This window comes from Microcebus murinus, chromosome 8 (assembly GCF_040939455.1).
Source record: "Microcebus murinus isolate Inina chromosome 8, M.murinus_Inina_mat1.0, whole genome shotgun sequence".
Lineage (NCBI taxonomy): Eukaryota > Metazoa > Chordata > Mammalia > Primates > Cheirogaleidae > Microcebus > Microcebus murinus.
This window is the reverse complement of record NC_134111.1, coordinates 47,999,659-48,015,600: the sequence shown is the minus strand read 5'-3', so window position 1 is coordinate 48,015,600 and position 15,942 is coordinate 47,999,659. Positions and strand designations below refer to the sequence as shown.

Here is a 15,942-nt window from a genome sequence, read left to right as displayed (position 1 = left end):
ACACGTGGATCTCATTTGTTGCATTTGACAGATATACAGTATTCCATCATAAGTATTTTCCATTTTGTTCCTGATGGACATTCAAGTTGTATCCAATTTTTGTATGCTATAAATCAAGCCATACTTAATATCCTGGTACACTATTTCCTGAGCATATATACTCAAAAGTAGAATTAATAAGTATCTTTGAAGTTGTTACAAGGAATGTTTCCCTACTTCCCAAGTCATAACCATTTCAGAATATAGCTTTTTCATATTATTGTTTTTAGTCTCTGTAGATTTTATTTTTGTTTATAGTTCATAGTCTATATTTTCCCCCTTGGAGAACAAATTATCTCCAAATCATTTTTTAAAATAGTCCCATTATTCCTCACCTGATGCTATTTCTATCATATTCTAAATTCTAAGAAATGCATAAATCTCTTTCTAGAATCTCTTCTGCTCTGTTGAATCAATACCACAAGAGTCTTATAATAATTTACATTTGTAGTTGATCCTATCATTTATTTTTGTCTCTTCATTTTCAATACTTACAATATGTTTTCCTTATTACACTGGTGAAGATCTCCAGATCTATGACGAGAGCAATGGTAACAGTCATGTTCTCCATTTCCATTGCAGTGGAAATATGTCTAAAGTTTCGGCATTACCTTTGCTATAAGTTTTTCTGTAGGCTTTTTATCATACAAATGACTTTCTCTTCAGTACAAATTTTCTGATATCCCATTAGTTTTTAGTATTTGTTGGTTTAACTCATTTATGGTGCTCTGCTCCAGAATGATTATTTCTGATACACTATGATGTGTAAATTCCTAATGAAAACGTCGCCATTTTCAAGGTATTCACAGGGCTTTTAATGAGTATGGATTTTCTGGTGTCTAATGTGGTGTGACTTCTGGCTGAAAGCTTTCCCACATTCACTACATTGATAAGGCTTCTTACCTGTGTGTATTCTCAAATGCAGAGCAAGGGTTGAGAATTGAGAGAAAGCTTTCCCACATTCATTACAACCATAGGGTTTCTCACCTGTACAGCTTCTCACATGGACAGTAAGAGATGAACTCTGAGAGAAGGCTTTTCCACATTCATTACATTCATAGGGTTTCTCTCCAGTGTGAATGTTTTGATGTTTTATGAGGTACTTCTTCTGGCCAAAAGCTGTTCCACATTCACTACATTTAAAGGGTTTCTCGCCAATATGGATTTTCTCATGCTCAGTAAGGTTTGATTTGCCACTAAAGGTTTTTCCACACTCCTTACACACAAAGGGCTTCTCTCCTGTGTGAGTTCGCTGATGTCGGATGAGGTTTGACTTCTGAATGAAAGCCTTCCCACAATCTTTACACTCAAAAGGTTTCTTTCCAGTGTGAATTTTCGGATGGGTAAGGAGGTTTTCCTTCTGGCTGAAGGACTTTCCACATTCATTACATTCAAAAAGCTTTTCTCCAGTATGGGTGTTCTGATGTTTAATGACATACTGCTTTTGGCTAAAGGCTTTTCCACATTCATTACATTCAAAAGGTTTTTCTCTATTATGAAAATGCTCATGTTCAGTGAGATTTGATTTGTGGCTGAAGGCTTTCCCACATACCTTGCAGGCAAAGGGCTTTTCCCCACTATAAATTTTCTGCTGACTGAGGTGTGACTTCTGAATGGAAGCTTTCCCACATTCACAAGGTTTCTCTGCAGTATAAATTTTTTGATGAATCAGAATTTACTTTTGGCTGATGATATTTCCACATTTCTTACATTCATAAGGCTTCTCTGTGTATGGCCTTAAAAGATACAAGGTCTGAGATCAGAAGTACTTTTCCGATTTTCTTATATTCACTGTTTTTTTCTCAGTCTGTACTTTATTGGAGATAGATGCAACTAGCCTCCCAAATCTTGTTGCTCTTTATCTGCTCTTCTTCTCAGACTTCTTCTGGACAGGCTTCTTTTCTACTTCTTTTCTCTACCATACAGTTTGTTGTCTTGCTTCAGTGGAGGATCACACAAACAATTTGGTCACTTTATAATCCAATACCGGGAAGTGACAGAGCACTACAATATTAATGCTGAGGCCAAAGTACCATCCTAGAACTCAGGCTGAGCTCTGGGGCCTCCCAGCCTTCTGAAGGGTGAAGAAGGTGCAGTTTCCAAGGAAGCCCAGGTAAGTGGCCCTGTAGAGTCCCAGCAACTTGGAAGGCTAAAGCAGGGGTATTGCTTGAATCCAGGGATTCGAGGCCAGCCTACTGGGCAACTCCACTTGTAGCAATCTACTTTAGAGATACTCCTCTTACTTTCGCGCTACGTGGACCCAGGGGCCGTACTGACCTGCGGACAAAGACCCGATATCAGGGGTTTTATGCATGAAGAAATTTTTTTCATACATTATTTTATAATATCTGTAATCAGATAGCAATCTGATTACACATATGGTCCAAGAACACTCAAATAATAAACCAAATATAATCAGATGTTAAAGATTGGTTTTAAACATTACAGCCAATGATGCCATGCTTGCTTATGATCTCACTGATAGAAAACCACATCCACACCTCCACCTCAGTGCCCACCAAACCATTCGCACAGCTTCCTTAACTGTGAGCTGTTTAAAGCCACCAGTTTAAGCTCTATTGTTTATTTTCTTTTTAGGTTGTAAGTAGCTGTAGGGATCTCAGCAGGGGTTGGAGGATCCAGCTCAACCTTGGCATAGTGTTAAAATGCAGCCAGTGAAGGTTTTGAGAAACTCACAGCAGCATTTACCAGCATCAGGGGCTTCTCAGTGAGGTTACAGACAGATTGGACCATGGTTCTAGGATGGAACGTTTGTCACCCCACATGGCTGGCTGAATCAGTTGCAGATATTGTATAAGACTGATAATAAGATAAGGGTTCCAGGAAGTAAAGGTGTGGAAGAGAGAAAAGCTTAATGCTCTAACAGAGACTTGGAATTGGTGTGACACATCAGGAATCCAGGGGAGGGAGGGAAGGGAAGCTGATAATCACTGAGGTGGGGGATCACTCAGAGAAGCCATGAAAAGCCATTGGAATGAAGATTTGAGATGAGTCATTCAAGAGTCACTTAGTTGGACTGTTCGTTCCTTTTCTTAGTTTCCTTACTTGGACTTCTTATTTAGCTTTTCATACTTCTTGTGTCATTTTCTAAATTCTCTATGACAAAATGTTTGGAAGATATGAAATTGTGTGTGTTTGTCTATGCCTCCTTGCAAAGTAATAATGCAATTTAATTTCTGAAGCTATCTAGGAATTAAGGGATATCAGTTGGTGCATATTCAGCTGCATGTGAAAGACTATCTCAGTAATGATAGCTTAAGTAAATAAAAGTAATTATTTCACATTATAGAAAATAATGTGAACAGAACTGACACAGAACTGAACAGAACTGTACAGACCCTAAGTCTGTACAGAACTGAGTCACATGTCTAACTCCATTCCTTCAAAAGGAGAAGGGTAATGTAATGACCATGACTGATTTAGGCTTTGGAGCTGGGGCTGGGTCTGAAGCCCACCTTCCAGAATGTATGTCTGCCCTAAACCTATACAGACTTAGGGTTTTGTTAGTAAGGAAGAAAGTACTAATAGCAAACAGTGACTGCCAGACAAGGTATATTAATGCAATTGGCAAAGATCTTTAAGAAGGGCTGGACGCGGTGGCTCACGCCTGTAATCCTAGCACTCTGGGAGGCCAAGGCGGGAGAATCACTTGAGCTCAGGAGTTTGAGACCAGCCTGAGCAAGAGTGAGACCCCGTCTCTACTAATAATAGAAAAAATTAGTCAGGCGTGGTGGCGCATGCCTGTAGTCCCAACTACTCGGGAGGCTGAGGCAGGAGGATCACTTGAGTTCAGGAGTTTGGGGTTGCTGTGAGCTAGGCTGATGCCACTGCATTCTATCTCCACCAACAGAGCAAGACTCTGTCTCAAAACAAAACAAAACAAAACAAAACAAAACAAAACAAAACAAACAAAAAACTTTAAGAAGCAACTTGAATTTGTGGAGAGGGTATGAGTTTGGAGTCTGATAGACTTTGGCTTAAATCCTACTTGGCATCTGTGTGTCTTTGGACAAGTAAATTATTTAACCTCCTCTCTGAATCTCAGTTTCCTCATTAGCTAGAGAAATGAATCATTACCTTGGAGAGATTAAATAAATTAATATATAGAAAGCACTAGCTTAGAGCTGTCATTGTTATGGTTATGGCTATGGAATTTGCCACTGGTAAGCATCATGTGGTAAACATTGTGTGGCAAAGAAGCAGAAAGATAATTTCTTGGTATCTGACTTGATATCTATCTATATCTATATCTACATCTATATCTATATCTATATCTACATCCACATCCACACCGAGGTATACTAAAAATAAAGACATATACGACAATCAAGAAGGAAAAAAAAAAAGAACTAGTGGCTGTCATTAGCACATGCCCATAAGCAACATGCGAGGTGCTGAAACGAATACCTGAGCATGCAGATGGCCACTCTGCCATACTCAAGAAAGAGTCTTGTGAGCGTGCGGCAAGTCAGCTAGTGTGGAGTGGGCTGTGGTCTGAAGGTAAGGGTGCCTGGCCGCACCCTGGGAGAGCTGAGTGTGGACTGTGACATGGGATCTGCTGAAACTCCTGAGCTGAAGTTGGAGACAGTCCCTAGTGTCATGGCAGCCACCTCAATATGTCTATCAGAGTCAGATGCAGGTTGGACTTGTATGCAAGACCTTTATTTTGTCCTACCTCAGTGTGAGGTTTACTGCTCAAGACCAGGGTCCCAAAAGTTAACTGCTCTTAACCATTGTTATTAAAAATTGTGACCTTCTCAAATGTGTGCCTAGAGAAGTGTCAGTGAGAAGCAATGCATTAGTGACTCAGGTCTAGGTAGCTCACTGCTTCATAGCAGTGTTTCACAATCGAAGTTTCCTGGTGTCTTAAGGAATCACCCAGAGACAGTAAGGGTGGAACTGGGAAGACCTGAACAGCCATTTACAACATAGCAATAAAAATAATGTGTCTGCTTTCATTTTTTATCCCCTTCAAAGCTAAAAATATTAGTTTACTAACATCTCCCTGGATTGAAAGGCTTATATAGAAAACAGGATCTTGATTTCATGAGGATATTAGATTGTTATGCAAAAACATGTTTGACTAATTTCGCAAAACTGGTTCCTTATTACCTAGGTATGTTACATTCAGTATGAATGGCCTTGCTTTAAGCTAGGGAGCAATAGGCACACCCACACCTTATTTATAACCACTTGGCATAGGTCACTGTGAGCTATGCTTGACAAGCACACTTCTTACCACCTCCTTCCTCTTCCACCTCAACAAAAGAATAGTTTCCAAGACTGATAGAGCACTTTAAGAAGGCAGGAGTCCTGGTTAAAGCGAAGACATGAAAACCCAATCTGCCCAAAGCCTCAGGCAAATATTCCCCTCTCTAGTGATAAACAAAGTCATCTGACAGTTCAAACGAGTATTCAACACTGTAGGCGCAACCACTTATTTAGGACTTTGATTCTGTAATGGAATTCTCTCTGATTCTGCTCTTCTTTACGTACTCCACCTATTCCTTTCCATTCTGCAATCACTGATGTTCTCTCATACTTTTTATAACTTTATGCACAACCATGGGCCTTCAGGGAAAGATGAGAACAACTACACTCAATAATAGGGGGAAAATGTGCTCATGAATGGAGCCTCTATATTTGAGTTGGTTTTCCTCATTAGAGGGAGAAAATAAAAATAGAAATCTGACCAAGTACTGAGTGCTAAAGATGATAAATAGATTGGAGATCAATGTATTTCATTTAGACAATTATAAAGGACAACTTGCTAAGACTGTAATTAAACAGTCTTATTTGTTTCTAGTAATTCTACAGAGGGAGCATAAAATGTCTAAAAATATATTGAGGTTACTCAACTCTCACTATTTCTCACATTTGTCCTCAAGATCATCTTAAAGAAAGCATGATTTGAAGACCACAATGAAGTGTGGCATGTGCCCGCTACTTTATGCTGAGTGCAAACCGGTGGGGCCTGGAGAAGTTCCAGGAGCCCTGCCCAGACACAGTGCAGGACTGGGACACACTGTGCTCTGAGCCCAAGGGGATCCCCAAGACTGCAGACGAGAACTGGCTTTTGGTAGAAGAGGGCCCAGGGGTGGAAGGCTGACATGGGATGGATCTACCTCCAGGTTTAGGACCATTAGGCCACACCACTGAGCAGTTCAGGCACCACGCTGGACTGGTTTGCCTTAGGATAAACCACGATTGTAATGCAGACAAAGGCTTGAGAGACACAGAAACTTTGCCTGTGATGTCCAGAGGAGGGCTCCATTCTGTCTGCAGAAGTCAGAGCCTTCCAGGCAGAAAGGTCATGACTGAACCACAGCTAATATTTGGAGACCACCCAGATGCTCTAAATATATTTTAAAAAATCATTATTGTATAAATTTTATTAAGCATTCTTATAGGCATTACCTTTTGGCATACTGTTTATTATTTTTATTTAATAACTTGTATATTTTCCCAAAATAGTTTATTCTTATTGTATACAATTTAGAAGATGTAGAAAAGCACAAGGAAGAAAATAAAAATCATCCATGTTCACATTTTTAAAATGTACAGGTAATCATTTTTATATTTTCATGTACTTTTAGTCTTTTTTACATGTCTACATAACAAAATTAGGAATATACTAATTTAGGTAGATAAAAAAAGGTACAAGATTCACCTAAATGCCTACTTGGGGGAGAATCCCAGGATAAAAGAAAGTGGAAGAGGAAGATGCGTGGTGTGGATGGAAAAAAATCCAAGCCCTGAAATATTTGAAAGAAGTTTATTCTGAGCCAAATTTGAGGACCATGACCCTGAGCCACTCTCAAGAAGCCTTGAGCAAGTGGGCTCGCTGTGGCTGGGTTACAGTTCAGTTTTATACATTTTCAGAGAGACAGAGGTTACAGGCAAAGTCACAAATCAATACATGAGAGGCATACATTGGTTTGGCCCAAAAAGGTGGGACATCTTGAAGCCGGGGCTTACAGGTTATAGGTGGGTTTAAAGATTCTTGGGCTGGCAATTGGCTGAGAGAGTTAGACTTCATTTAGAAGACCAGAAAGGATATGCTTATTTTAAGATAAGGGTGTGGGCACTCTGGGAGGTCCAGACAGGAGGACATTTTAAATTTACAATAGGCACCTGCTAGGATGCTTTAAGATGCTTTAAATTTAAGAATAGGCATCTGCTAGGATGCTTGAGTTAAGACAGGGGCTTCTTATCTTTTAGGTGATGTTAATGCCATACCAGAATCAGGTTGGGAAGTAAACCACCCTGCTTAGTGGGAATGCTTAGTGGGAATTTACCGTTTGTCAGCCTGACCTAGCTGGCCTTCTTAGGAAGGAGTTTTTAGCAAAAGAAAAAGATCAGAGTTCAATCCTCAGTGGGTTATTGGTTCACAGTGTTATCCTACTACACTAATACAGCATTGGCCTTGTACAACCATGGGGTGAATTTATTTTAGAGAGGGAGTCTTACTCTGTTGCCAGGCTAGAGTACAGTGATGCAATCATAGCTCACTGCAACCTTGAATCCTTGGCCTCAAGTGATCCTCCTGCCTCGGCCTCCCAAAGTGCTGGGATTACAGGCATGAGCCACTGCACCCAGCCAAATCTGATATCATTGACTTATTGGGAAGGGCTTCTATTTTAGGACTATTGATACCTTATCCAGCATCATGGGAACCCCTTTACAGACAGAATGAGATTGAGAAAGTTTATTTTAAAAATCTCAGAAAGGTGCAAAGATTCAAAGAATATAGTAATGGCCACTTCTTTTGTCTTTTCTATAGTGCCTAGAATAATCCTCAATATGGTTTTAAAACAACTGTTGGCTGAATTCTATCTTTGAGATTTGGAGCCCTCTCTAAGGCATTTTTTCTGATTTTGAAACATGGTCCTAATTGGTCTACAGTGATCTCCAAGGCCCACTTACAGTGGTTCTCAAGCCGTTGCTTATCTGGCCCCAATCCTAGAGTTTCTGATTCAGTAGGTCTTGGGTAAGGCCCAAGAATACACATTTTTAGGCCAGGCGCGGTGGCTCATGCCTGTAATTGTAGCACTCTGGGAGGCCGAGGCGGGCGGATCGCTCGAGGTCAGGAGTTCGAGACCAGCCTGAGCAAGAGCGAGACACCGTCTCTACTAAAAATAGAAATTAATTGACCAACTAAAAATATATATACAAAAAATTAGCCGAGCATGGTGGCACATGCTTGTAGTCCCAGCTACTTGGGAGACTGAGGCAGTAGGATCGCTTGAGCCCAGGAAATTGAGGTTGCTGTGAGCTGGGCTGACGCCATGGAACTCACTCTAGCCTGGGCAACAAAGTGAGACTCTGTCTCAAAAAAAACAAAACAAAAACAAAAAACAGAATACACACTTCTAACAGATAATGGTGATGCTGCTGGTGCCACAATCACACTTTGAGGACCACTGCCTTACAAGGTCATGCCTCTCCCCTGTTCCCACCAGTGTGATGCATCTGCATCTACTTTTCCTCTTGCTTAATCCACACCAGCTGCACTGACCTCCTTGTTCCTTAAACACTCCAGCTGTGCTCCTGTCCCCAGGGCTTTTGTACTTGCTGTTCCCCCAGATGCCCTCAGCTCGCTCAGGTCATTCCTCATATGCCACCTTCTCCATGAGCCCTTCTCTGATCACCTGATTTATGATGGCAAGGTCTTCCTCCCCCCCACACTCACATATACGCATGCACACTCCCTATCCTACCCCTTTCCTGCAATGCTTTTCTCATATCATTTATCACTGACATATTATGTTTTACTTATTTCTTTCTTCTCTATCCCACCCCCCCCTCGCCAGAATGAAAGATTCCTGAGGGCAGGATTCTCATCTGTCTTCTTCATGCTGTATCCCAGAGGTGAGAACAGCGTTTGGCACATAAGTACTCAAAACAGAGTCAATATTTTAATAGGATGACTACAGGGACCACAACCCTACCTGTTTTCAGACTATGAACCATAAAGAAGACTACCCTACTGCTGAAGTGAATTAGGAACAATCAACTCAGCATTCACACTGCCCAGGTGTGTCTGAGGGCCAGGGTGAAGGGGCAGAGGAAGACATCATGAACCCTCCAGCGGTTCTGGAGAGGCCACTGCTCTGTCTTAACTTTTCTCATCTGTAAGATGAGGCTATTGGATGAAATATCTTCAAATTGTTTCTAGCTCTAAAACGCCATGCTTACCTTCCCCTGCTCTACATGCTACTAGAAGGGAAGTCTTAGGACCCTAGAACCTATGAGCAGCTCATGCCTGGTCCAGAGTTGACAGTTTTCTCCTGAGCATTTTTAATTTGGCTGTTGTCAATAACTTCAACACAACAAAGCTATCAAAATTCTATTGAGAATCACTTCCCAGTGAAAGCTACAACCCCACAGCTCAGCTGTCTTTTTGGTTTTATGTGAAGCAAAGTTGTTTCTCCTGGGTCCTAATTGGTGCCAAACCTGATATTATCACATTTATGTCACCTCAGAAATCGACCCATCCCAGGGCTTCTAGGGAAACATCTAGAAATCTTGCTTTTCTTTGCGGACCTTGATATATTGATATTTTAACATATAAATATAATAAAATACAAAATTGTATTTTACAATCTTTGGCTTTGTAAGCTATGTCATAAACGGCTAAGTCACAAAGCATCTTATACATAGATTCCAGTAGAGAAAAAGTAGTGGATACTGGAATTTAAAGGAAAATGTAAGGCACAGAAACTGAAAATTGAGAAAATTTCATCTTATAGTTTATTTTTTACGAACTGAGAAGCACTGGCCTATCGAATGCACTTCAAGCCCAGGGTGGAAGAAGGTTAGCATAAACTGGTCTGTAGCTTTGTACTACTAGTGGTAACATGTTTGGTGGATTATCTAACCTCTATGTGCCTCAGCTTCTCCAACTATAAAATGGAAATGCTGATGATAGCACCTAACTGCTAAAACTGTTGAGAAGCCCAAATAAGATAATACAAATAAAATTTTGCAAGTGTGCCAGGCACCTAACACAGGTTTGACCAGTGTTGGCTGTTATTATCCATGGCTGAAGGCCATAGCGAGGCACACTTAGGAAAAGGTTAGTTCAGGCAAGGAGAGAGAGAAAACATAAGAGCATTCGGGAAAAAATGTTAAGATTAACAAGAAGGAAGAGGAAGAGATGCAGGTAGCACAAAACCATTGGAGAAGCTCTCTGTGCTTATTTTGATTTGGGATTCTGTTCAATTGGAACTTTAACAAAAATTGTTAATCTCTGCTCATACAGAGCTTCACCTGGTGGGCAGAGCCTGAGTTTATTGACTGTTCAGGCCAGAGTTCAAGGGTCATCTATGCACTCAGAGTTTTGAGCAAAGGCTATTTCAGGCTTTCTTTCAGGTTATTTGTCTTCACAATACTCTAGAGCTGGGACAGGAACATCAGGCTCTGCAACTGAGGATTTTCCAAGAGTCATCTTTTATATTGAGGGGGAAAGCGTAAAGGCATTTTTTTGGTCTTGTTATGTTTTTAAGTAACTTTTCCAAACTAAGGGACTGTGATAGAAGAGTTGGCCATAGCCAGAATCCCAGGGCTCCCAGGGCAGGCCATGATCATTTTGTCTCTCTTTCCAAAGTGACTCAGCACTTTCCAAAGGCTGTTGCCACCCTCAGGGTTTCCCGAGTACACTCTGCGTTGGGGTTTGTCAACAAAACAGAAGCCACACTCTGTAAAATAATTTTATTTTATTTATTTACTTTTGTTTTTTTGAGACAGAGTCTAACTCTGTTCCCTGGGCTAGAGTGCCATGGCGTCAGCCTAGCTCACAGCAACCTCAAACTCCTGGGCTCAAGCGATCCTCTTGCCTTAGCTTCCCGGGTAGCTGGAACTACAGCCACGCACCACCATGCCCTGCTAATTTTTTCTATTTTTAGTTGTTTTAGCTAATTTCTTTCTATTTTTATTAGAGATTGGGTGTCACTCTTGTTCAGGCTGGTCTCAAACTCCTGAGCTCAAGCAATCCTCCTGCCTCGGCCTCCCAGGGTGCTAGGATTACAGGCATGGGCTATCACGCCTGGTCTGTAAAATAATTTTGAAGAGATTTATTCTGAGCCAAATTTGAGGACCATGACCCAGAGCCATGCCCGAGAAGCCTCATGAGAGTGTGGACTGGCTGTGGCTGAGTTACAGTTTGGTTTTATACATTTCAGGGAGACAGGGGTTATAGGTAAAGTCATTAATCAATACGTGGAAGGCATACATTGTTTTGGTCCCAAAAGGTGGGCCATCTCGAAGGGGGCCCTTACAGGTTATAGGTGGGTTTAAAGATTCTTTAACTTGTAATTGGCTAAAGTCAGGAAGCTTTGACTAAAGGCTTGGAATGTTTTAAGATAAGGAGGTCTGTAAATCAGAGACAAGCCACCAGACATATATGTGTTGTATAAATTAAGGACCTGCAGGTTTGTCTTGGATACTCTTAGGCCTGTTAATGGGTTACAAAGGATGTCCCCAAGAAGGTGTCTGTGGAGTGGCATGATGAGGTATGTCTGACCTCGCCACTTGTGGCAGGCAATTTAGCTTCAGGATATCCCCTTGGCCACGGAGGGTCCATTCAGTCAGCCATTTGGGGGAAGCCTTAAGATTTTATTTTAGTTCACAGGTTATTGTTTGAGTGTGTCCCTCAGATGTCACTGAACTGTGCTTAGGCTGGCCTTCAGGGCATTGACTCTTAAGCAAATAGATAATGTTCTGGACAAAGCTTGAATTCTGCTCAACACTTTAGAATGATGAAAACCGAGGTTGGAAAAGGTTGTAAAGCCCTTTGACTCACAACAGCAGAGTCCATAGTTTCTTCTGGCTTCCTCAAATTCACGTCCACAGGTAAGTGACTTGTACCTGTCTATAACATTTGAGGACTATGTTCTGCAAGTCCATTCCCTAGTCCTTTTAAGTCTTAGTTTGTGGGGTGTTGTGTTTCTGATTTACCAAAGACTGGCCTCTTGTCATGTGGTAAATAATGCAGCTAAGCTTGGACAGAAACTTACAAAAATGCATTGATGATTTCATAATATTGTGTACAATACACATGACTCTTGGTTGCTGTCACATTGATAACAATGCTATTTTATACATTAATTCTCTGGAGTGTGTGTGTGTTGTACATGGGTGTGTGGTGCAAATGAGTGAACAGATTGAAAAATCTGCCCAAAGTAAAAATACCAGTGTGCTTCTTTTTCAGCTTGGCTTTATGAAAGCACAATTCTGTTTGCACTGATAATCACAAATTCTACTCTGGAAGGCTGGTTTAATACACGTCAGCCCAAATAAGTGACTGAGGCAAAAATATCAATCAATAAACATTTATTAAGTCAAAATTGATGACATGCCCAGAACCACACACAAAGCTGTGGCTGTTTTTCTGAAGGGAAAGTTGGAACCTTGAACATTTTAAAGGCATAGAGAGTGAAGGAAAAAGAAAGGGGCAGGGGTGGGGGGTGCTGATGAGGTAAAATTGTTGCATTTTTGTGAAGCCCAGGAAATGTACGTTTTACATGAAATGGGGAGAATGTGAGAAGAGAAAAAGGGAAGTGGAGGTCCCTGGGTAGGTGGAAGAATGTCTGATTCTGTGTCTACAGCTCTGTTACCTTTCTGTTATCTGTAAAAATAAACTTGCAATTCATCATTAGGGTAGAATCAAACAGACTTTAGTTTTAGGTGTTAGACATAGGTGTAATTTGTATGTCCTTTTATGGGAGGAGTGCAAGAAATTTCCTTAATGAATGATCAGTGGGGCCAGCTCTTCACAGGTGCCTGAGGGCGTCCGTCACCTTCAGTTTTGCGTAAGGCGTTGGGGGTGGAGGTGGGGTGGCCCTGATATTTTCATTTTCTTTTTACATACAGGACTGCACCGACTTTATCTTTTCTCCAGCACCATACTCATTTCTTCATTCTCCTAGTTTTCAAAAAATACAGATATTAAAAATATGAGTTCTGGATGCATGTTTAGAGGGAGAAAGTTGTGTTTCTAGAGTCTAATTTCAGTTTTTAGGTTTCCCAAAGCCTGCAGGAATCTCATGTTGCTAATGGCATGAGCGTAGAGATCAAATGTCATTCACGTGTAATACTAGGAATAAAAGGCAGTATTTCTAAATGTTTTGAGGGAGACGTAGCTTTCTAGTCATGCTAGCGACAAATTATAGTGGTTGTACCTAAAACTTTTTAATGTTAGGGTCTAATAGTGGTTATTCGTAGAAGTTTAAAATGGTAAGTTGTTTACAGGCTGTTGTGGAATAGCTGTTCTTTTCTACAATGCAGCCAAACCCCGCCCTGCTCCCCTCCGCACACTCGGTTCCCTCCTGTGCCCGCTGCAGCTCCGTGGTCTTTTCTGACACCCCCGCCTCACTGCCCAGGAGCTGCTACTTACAGGTTACTCCCCAGACCAGACTGTGAGGCCCTTGAATAATCTGTGTGGCCTAGTACCAGGAGTAATGGCGGCAGGTGTTTGTTAATGATTGCTAAAAGTGGACTAGGAAGTTACTTAGGAAAACTGTTGCCCATTTTGTGGTTTTTAAAATATGTCACGAGTTTCACTGCAGGACTCTCAAATATTGGAGCCAATGCTTTGCTTTGTGAAGCGGAAAGAGCTATACATTTAAAGACAGAGAATAGCTGTGGCATTTCACTTTGAAGTTAAATTCTATTTTCTTCATAAGCAGTTCTTTCGTCCTCTATCTCAGCTGTGAAGAAAGGACCCTCTCATGTCCAGAGACGATCCCCATGTATTTATCTCCCTTCTCCACTGGCCACAGGGCTGTAGGGACCCCACTCGATTCTGTCCTCTCCTCCCCACAGGGTCTCCCACAGTGTTGACACGCAGCGTCAGCCCACAATGGGCTTCTCCGTGAGGAAATGCCGTTCTATTTTTCTTGCGTCTTAGCATAAATTGGTATCTTTTTCCTCCTCTGATGATCTCTGGGAGAAAGAAATCATTTGCTGGGTTTGATGATAACTAAAGTGCAAGACTTCACAAGAGAAAAGCCATGGAGGGACCCCTCCCCCCACACACACATGCTCCGAATATTCCCAGTGTGAGGTGGGGGTCGGGGGAGCCTCTCCACTCCTGAGCCAGGCCTGGTTCCCCTTGCTGTCCCCATCTCCTCAAGGGCTTTCAGGGCATTTAATTCTTCTTGCCATCTTGGCCTGGACGTGGAAAATCCTCTTCCTCCTGAATTCTAGACAAGATCAATGTGTTTCAAGAATAGTATTTGGTAGAAAATTAAATGCATTTTAATTTCCCCAGAGAAAGTGCAAAACCTAGCCCCTACCCTGGCCTTGATAAACCAGGGTGCTCTGCTGCTTGGTCCAGTGGGGTTTCTGTCCTTCCCAAACTGAGTTCCTAGTCTATCTGCCTGTGGGCTCCCAAGTTCCAAGCCTTATCAGAGTAATTGTTTTTGAAGTATAAATTTGATCATATTCTCTTCTTGTCTAAAAGCCTCTATTAGCTTCCCATTGCCTTTGGGATAGGGTCCCGGGTCCCAGGTCCCCAGCGTGAGGATCACAAGGCCCGGAGGAATCAACCAGCCACAGCGTCACAGTTGCCCCATCCACCTTCCCTACTCACTGGCCGTCGTCAGTCCTCCACCCTGCTGTCCCGGCTCTCAGGTCTGAGCTTTGTGTGTGCTTTTCCCCGCCTTCTGCTTCTCTTCCTGCTTTTCTTCCTTTGGCTAATTTGCTCACACCTTCAAGCTCTCATGCCAAGTGCTCGTGCCCCAGCCCTCCCAGCTCACTAGATGAGGCAGCTCCTCGGCTAGGGGCCCGGCACAAGCCTGTGCCTCCCCTTTACTCCCAAGCCACCCTGCTCGTCATGTCTCAGGCACCATCTGCCTCTCCTGCCGCACTGTAAGCTCCCTGAGGGGAGGACTGGCTGGGGGGCTGGTGCACCACACAACTTGCATGTTGGGTAAATCAGGTCCCCAAAGATTTCTCCCTGGGCTTCAGGCTGTCCTGGACTGACCTCACAGTACAGGGGTCATTCAGCATTTTCTGTAAAGAGTTGGACAGAACTATCTTAGGCACTAGGGAGAGAAAGGGCTGTGAAGTCTCTGTCACAGCTACTCAATTCTGCTGTTGTAGCACAAAAGCAGTCAAAGACTATAGAAAACGAATAGGTGTGACTGTGTTCCAATAAAACTGTATTTCCAAGAATAGTCTGCAGCCCACAAGGATTCCTGCTCCTGAGAGGCTTTTTCTCAACAATGACACATTTCTTTTTCTTTAGTTTTCTTTTCTTTTCTTTTTCTTCAACTCTCCTGTGATACCAATAGCTAGTTATCGCTGCTGTGGATCTGGCTGTTGGTGACGGTCAGTCCATTCCTTTACTGCTCTGGGCTGGCGTCTCCACCTAGCCACACCAGCAGCCTTGGTGTGATGGCCGGTGGTGGGCACTGACATTATGTACTCTCGAGATGTTTGATTTGCTCCGGACATGGCTTGTAGAACACTGTATCTCCTCCTTGACAGTCTCAAGCCCTTTGCAGTGCTGTTCTTAGAGCCCCCCTTTTGAAGTCTGTCCACAACCCGGGGTTCTCTTAGGCAACCCATCCAGATGCTTCTGTCTGCCCCACCCACTCCACCCCCACAGAGTGCTGTTGTTAATGTTCTAAAGTAAGAAATATTTGATTTGTTTGCCAGTAATGGTCAGGAGACTGTCCTCTAATGTGTGTATCTGTGTTGATAAGATTATACATTTTATCAAAAGAAAACTTCAACCCTGGATAGTTAAACAGAAGCACATGTAGTGTGCAGGTTATAGACCACATGTCATTTAGCAGAGACGGACGCTGGTGTTGGTGATTAAGAATTCTTGGGGGATTCCATGATTAGGTGGCCAAAGTCTGCTAACCTGTGCTT

At 42.2% G+C, this 15,942-nt stretch overlaps 2 protein-coding genes and 1 pseudogene across 2 annotated transcripts in view; 1 reads left to right on the top strand and 2 right to left on the bottom strand.

The window, feature by feature from the left end:
- Positions 1-316: 316 nt before the first annotated feature.
- Positions 317-1,708, bottom strand: LOC105880661 (uncharacterized; the record flags this gene model as incomplete). Its single annotated transcript, XM_012781858.2, has 1 exon — positions 317-1,708. A coding segment is annotated over one exon (855 nt), but the record flags the coding sequence as incomplete, so codon positions are not given.
- A 766-nt stretch (positions 1,709-2,474) lies between these two features.
- On the bottom strand, positions 2,475-2,793 carry LOC105880685 (ATP synthase F(0) complex subunit g, mitochondrial pseudogene; annotated as a pseudogene).
- An 8,896-nt stretch (positions 2,794-11,689) lies between these two features.
- ABCB11 (ATP binding cassette subfamily B member 11) overlaps positions 11,690-15,942 on the top strand; it is a 92,130-nt gene continuing 87,877 nt past the window's right edge. Inside the window, exon 1 of the mRNA XM_012781877.3 lies at positions 11,690-11,913. The gene's annotated coding sequence lies outside the window, so the exon portion shown is untranslated. The remainder of the gene's footprint in view (positions 11,914-15,942) is intronic.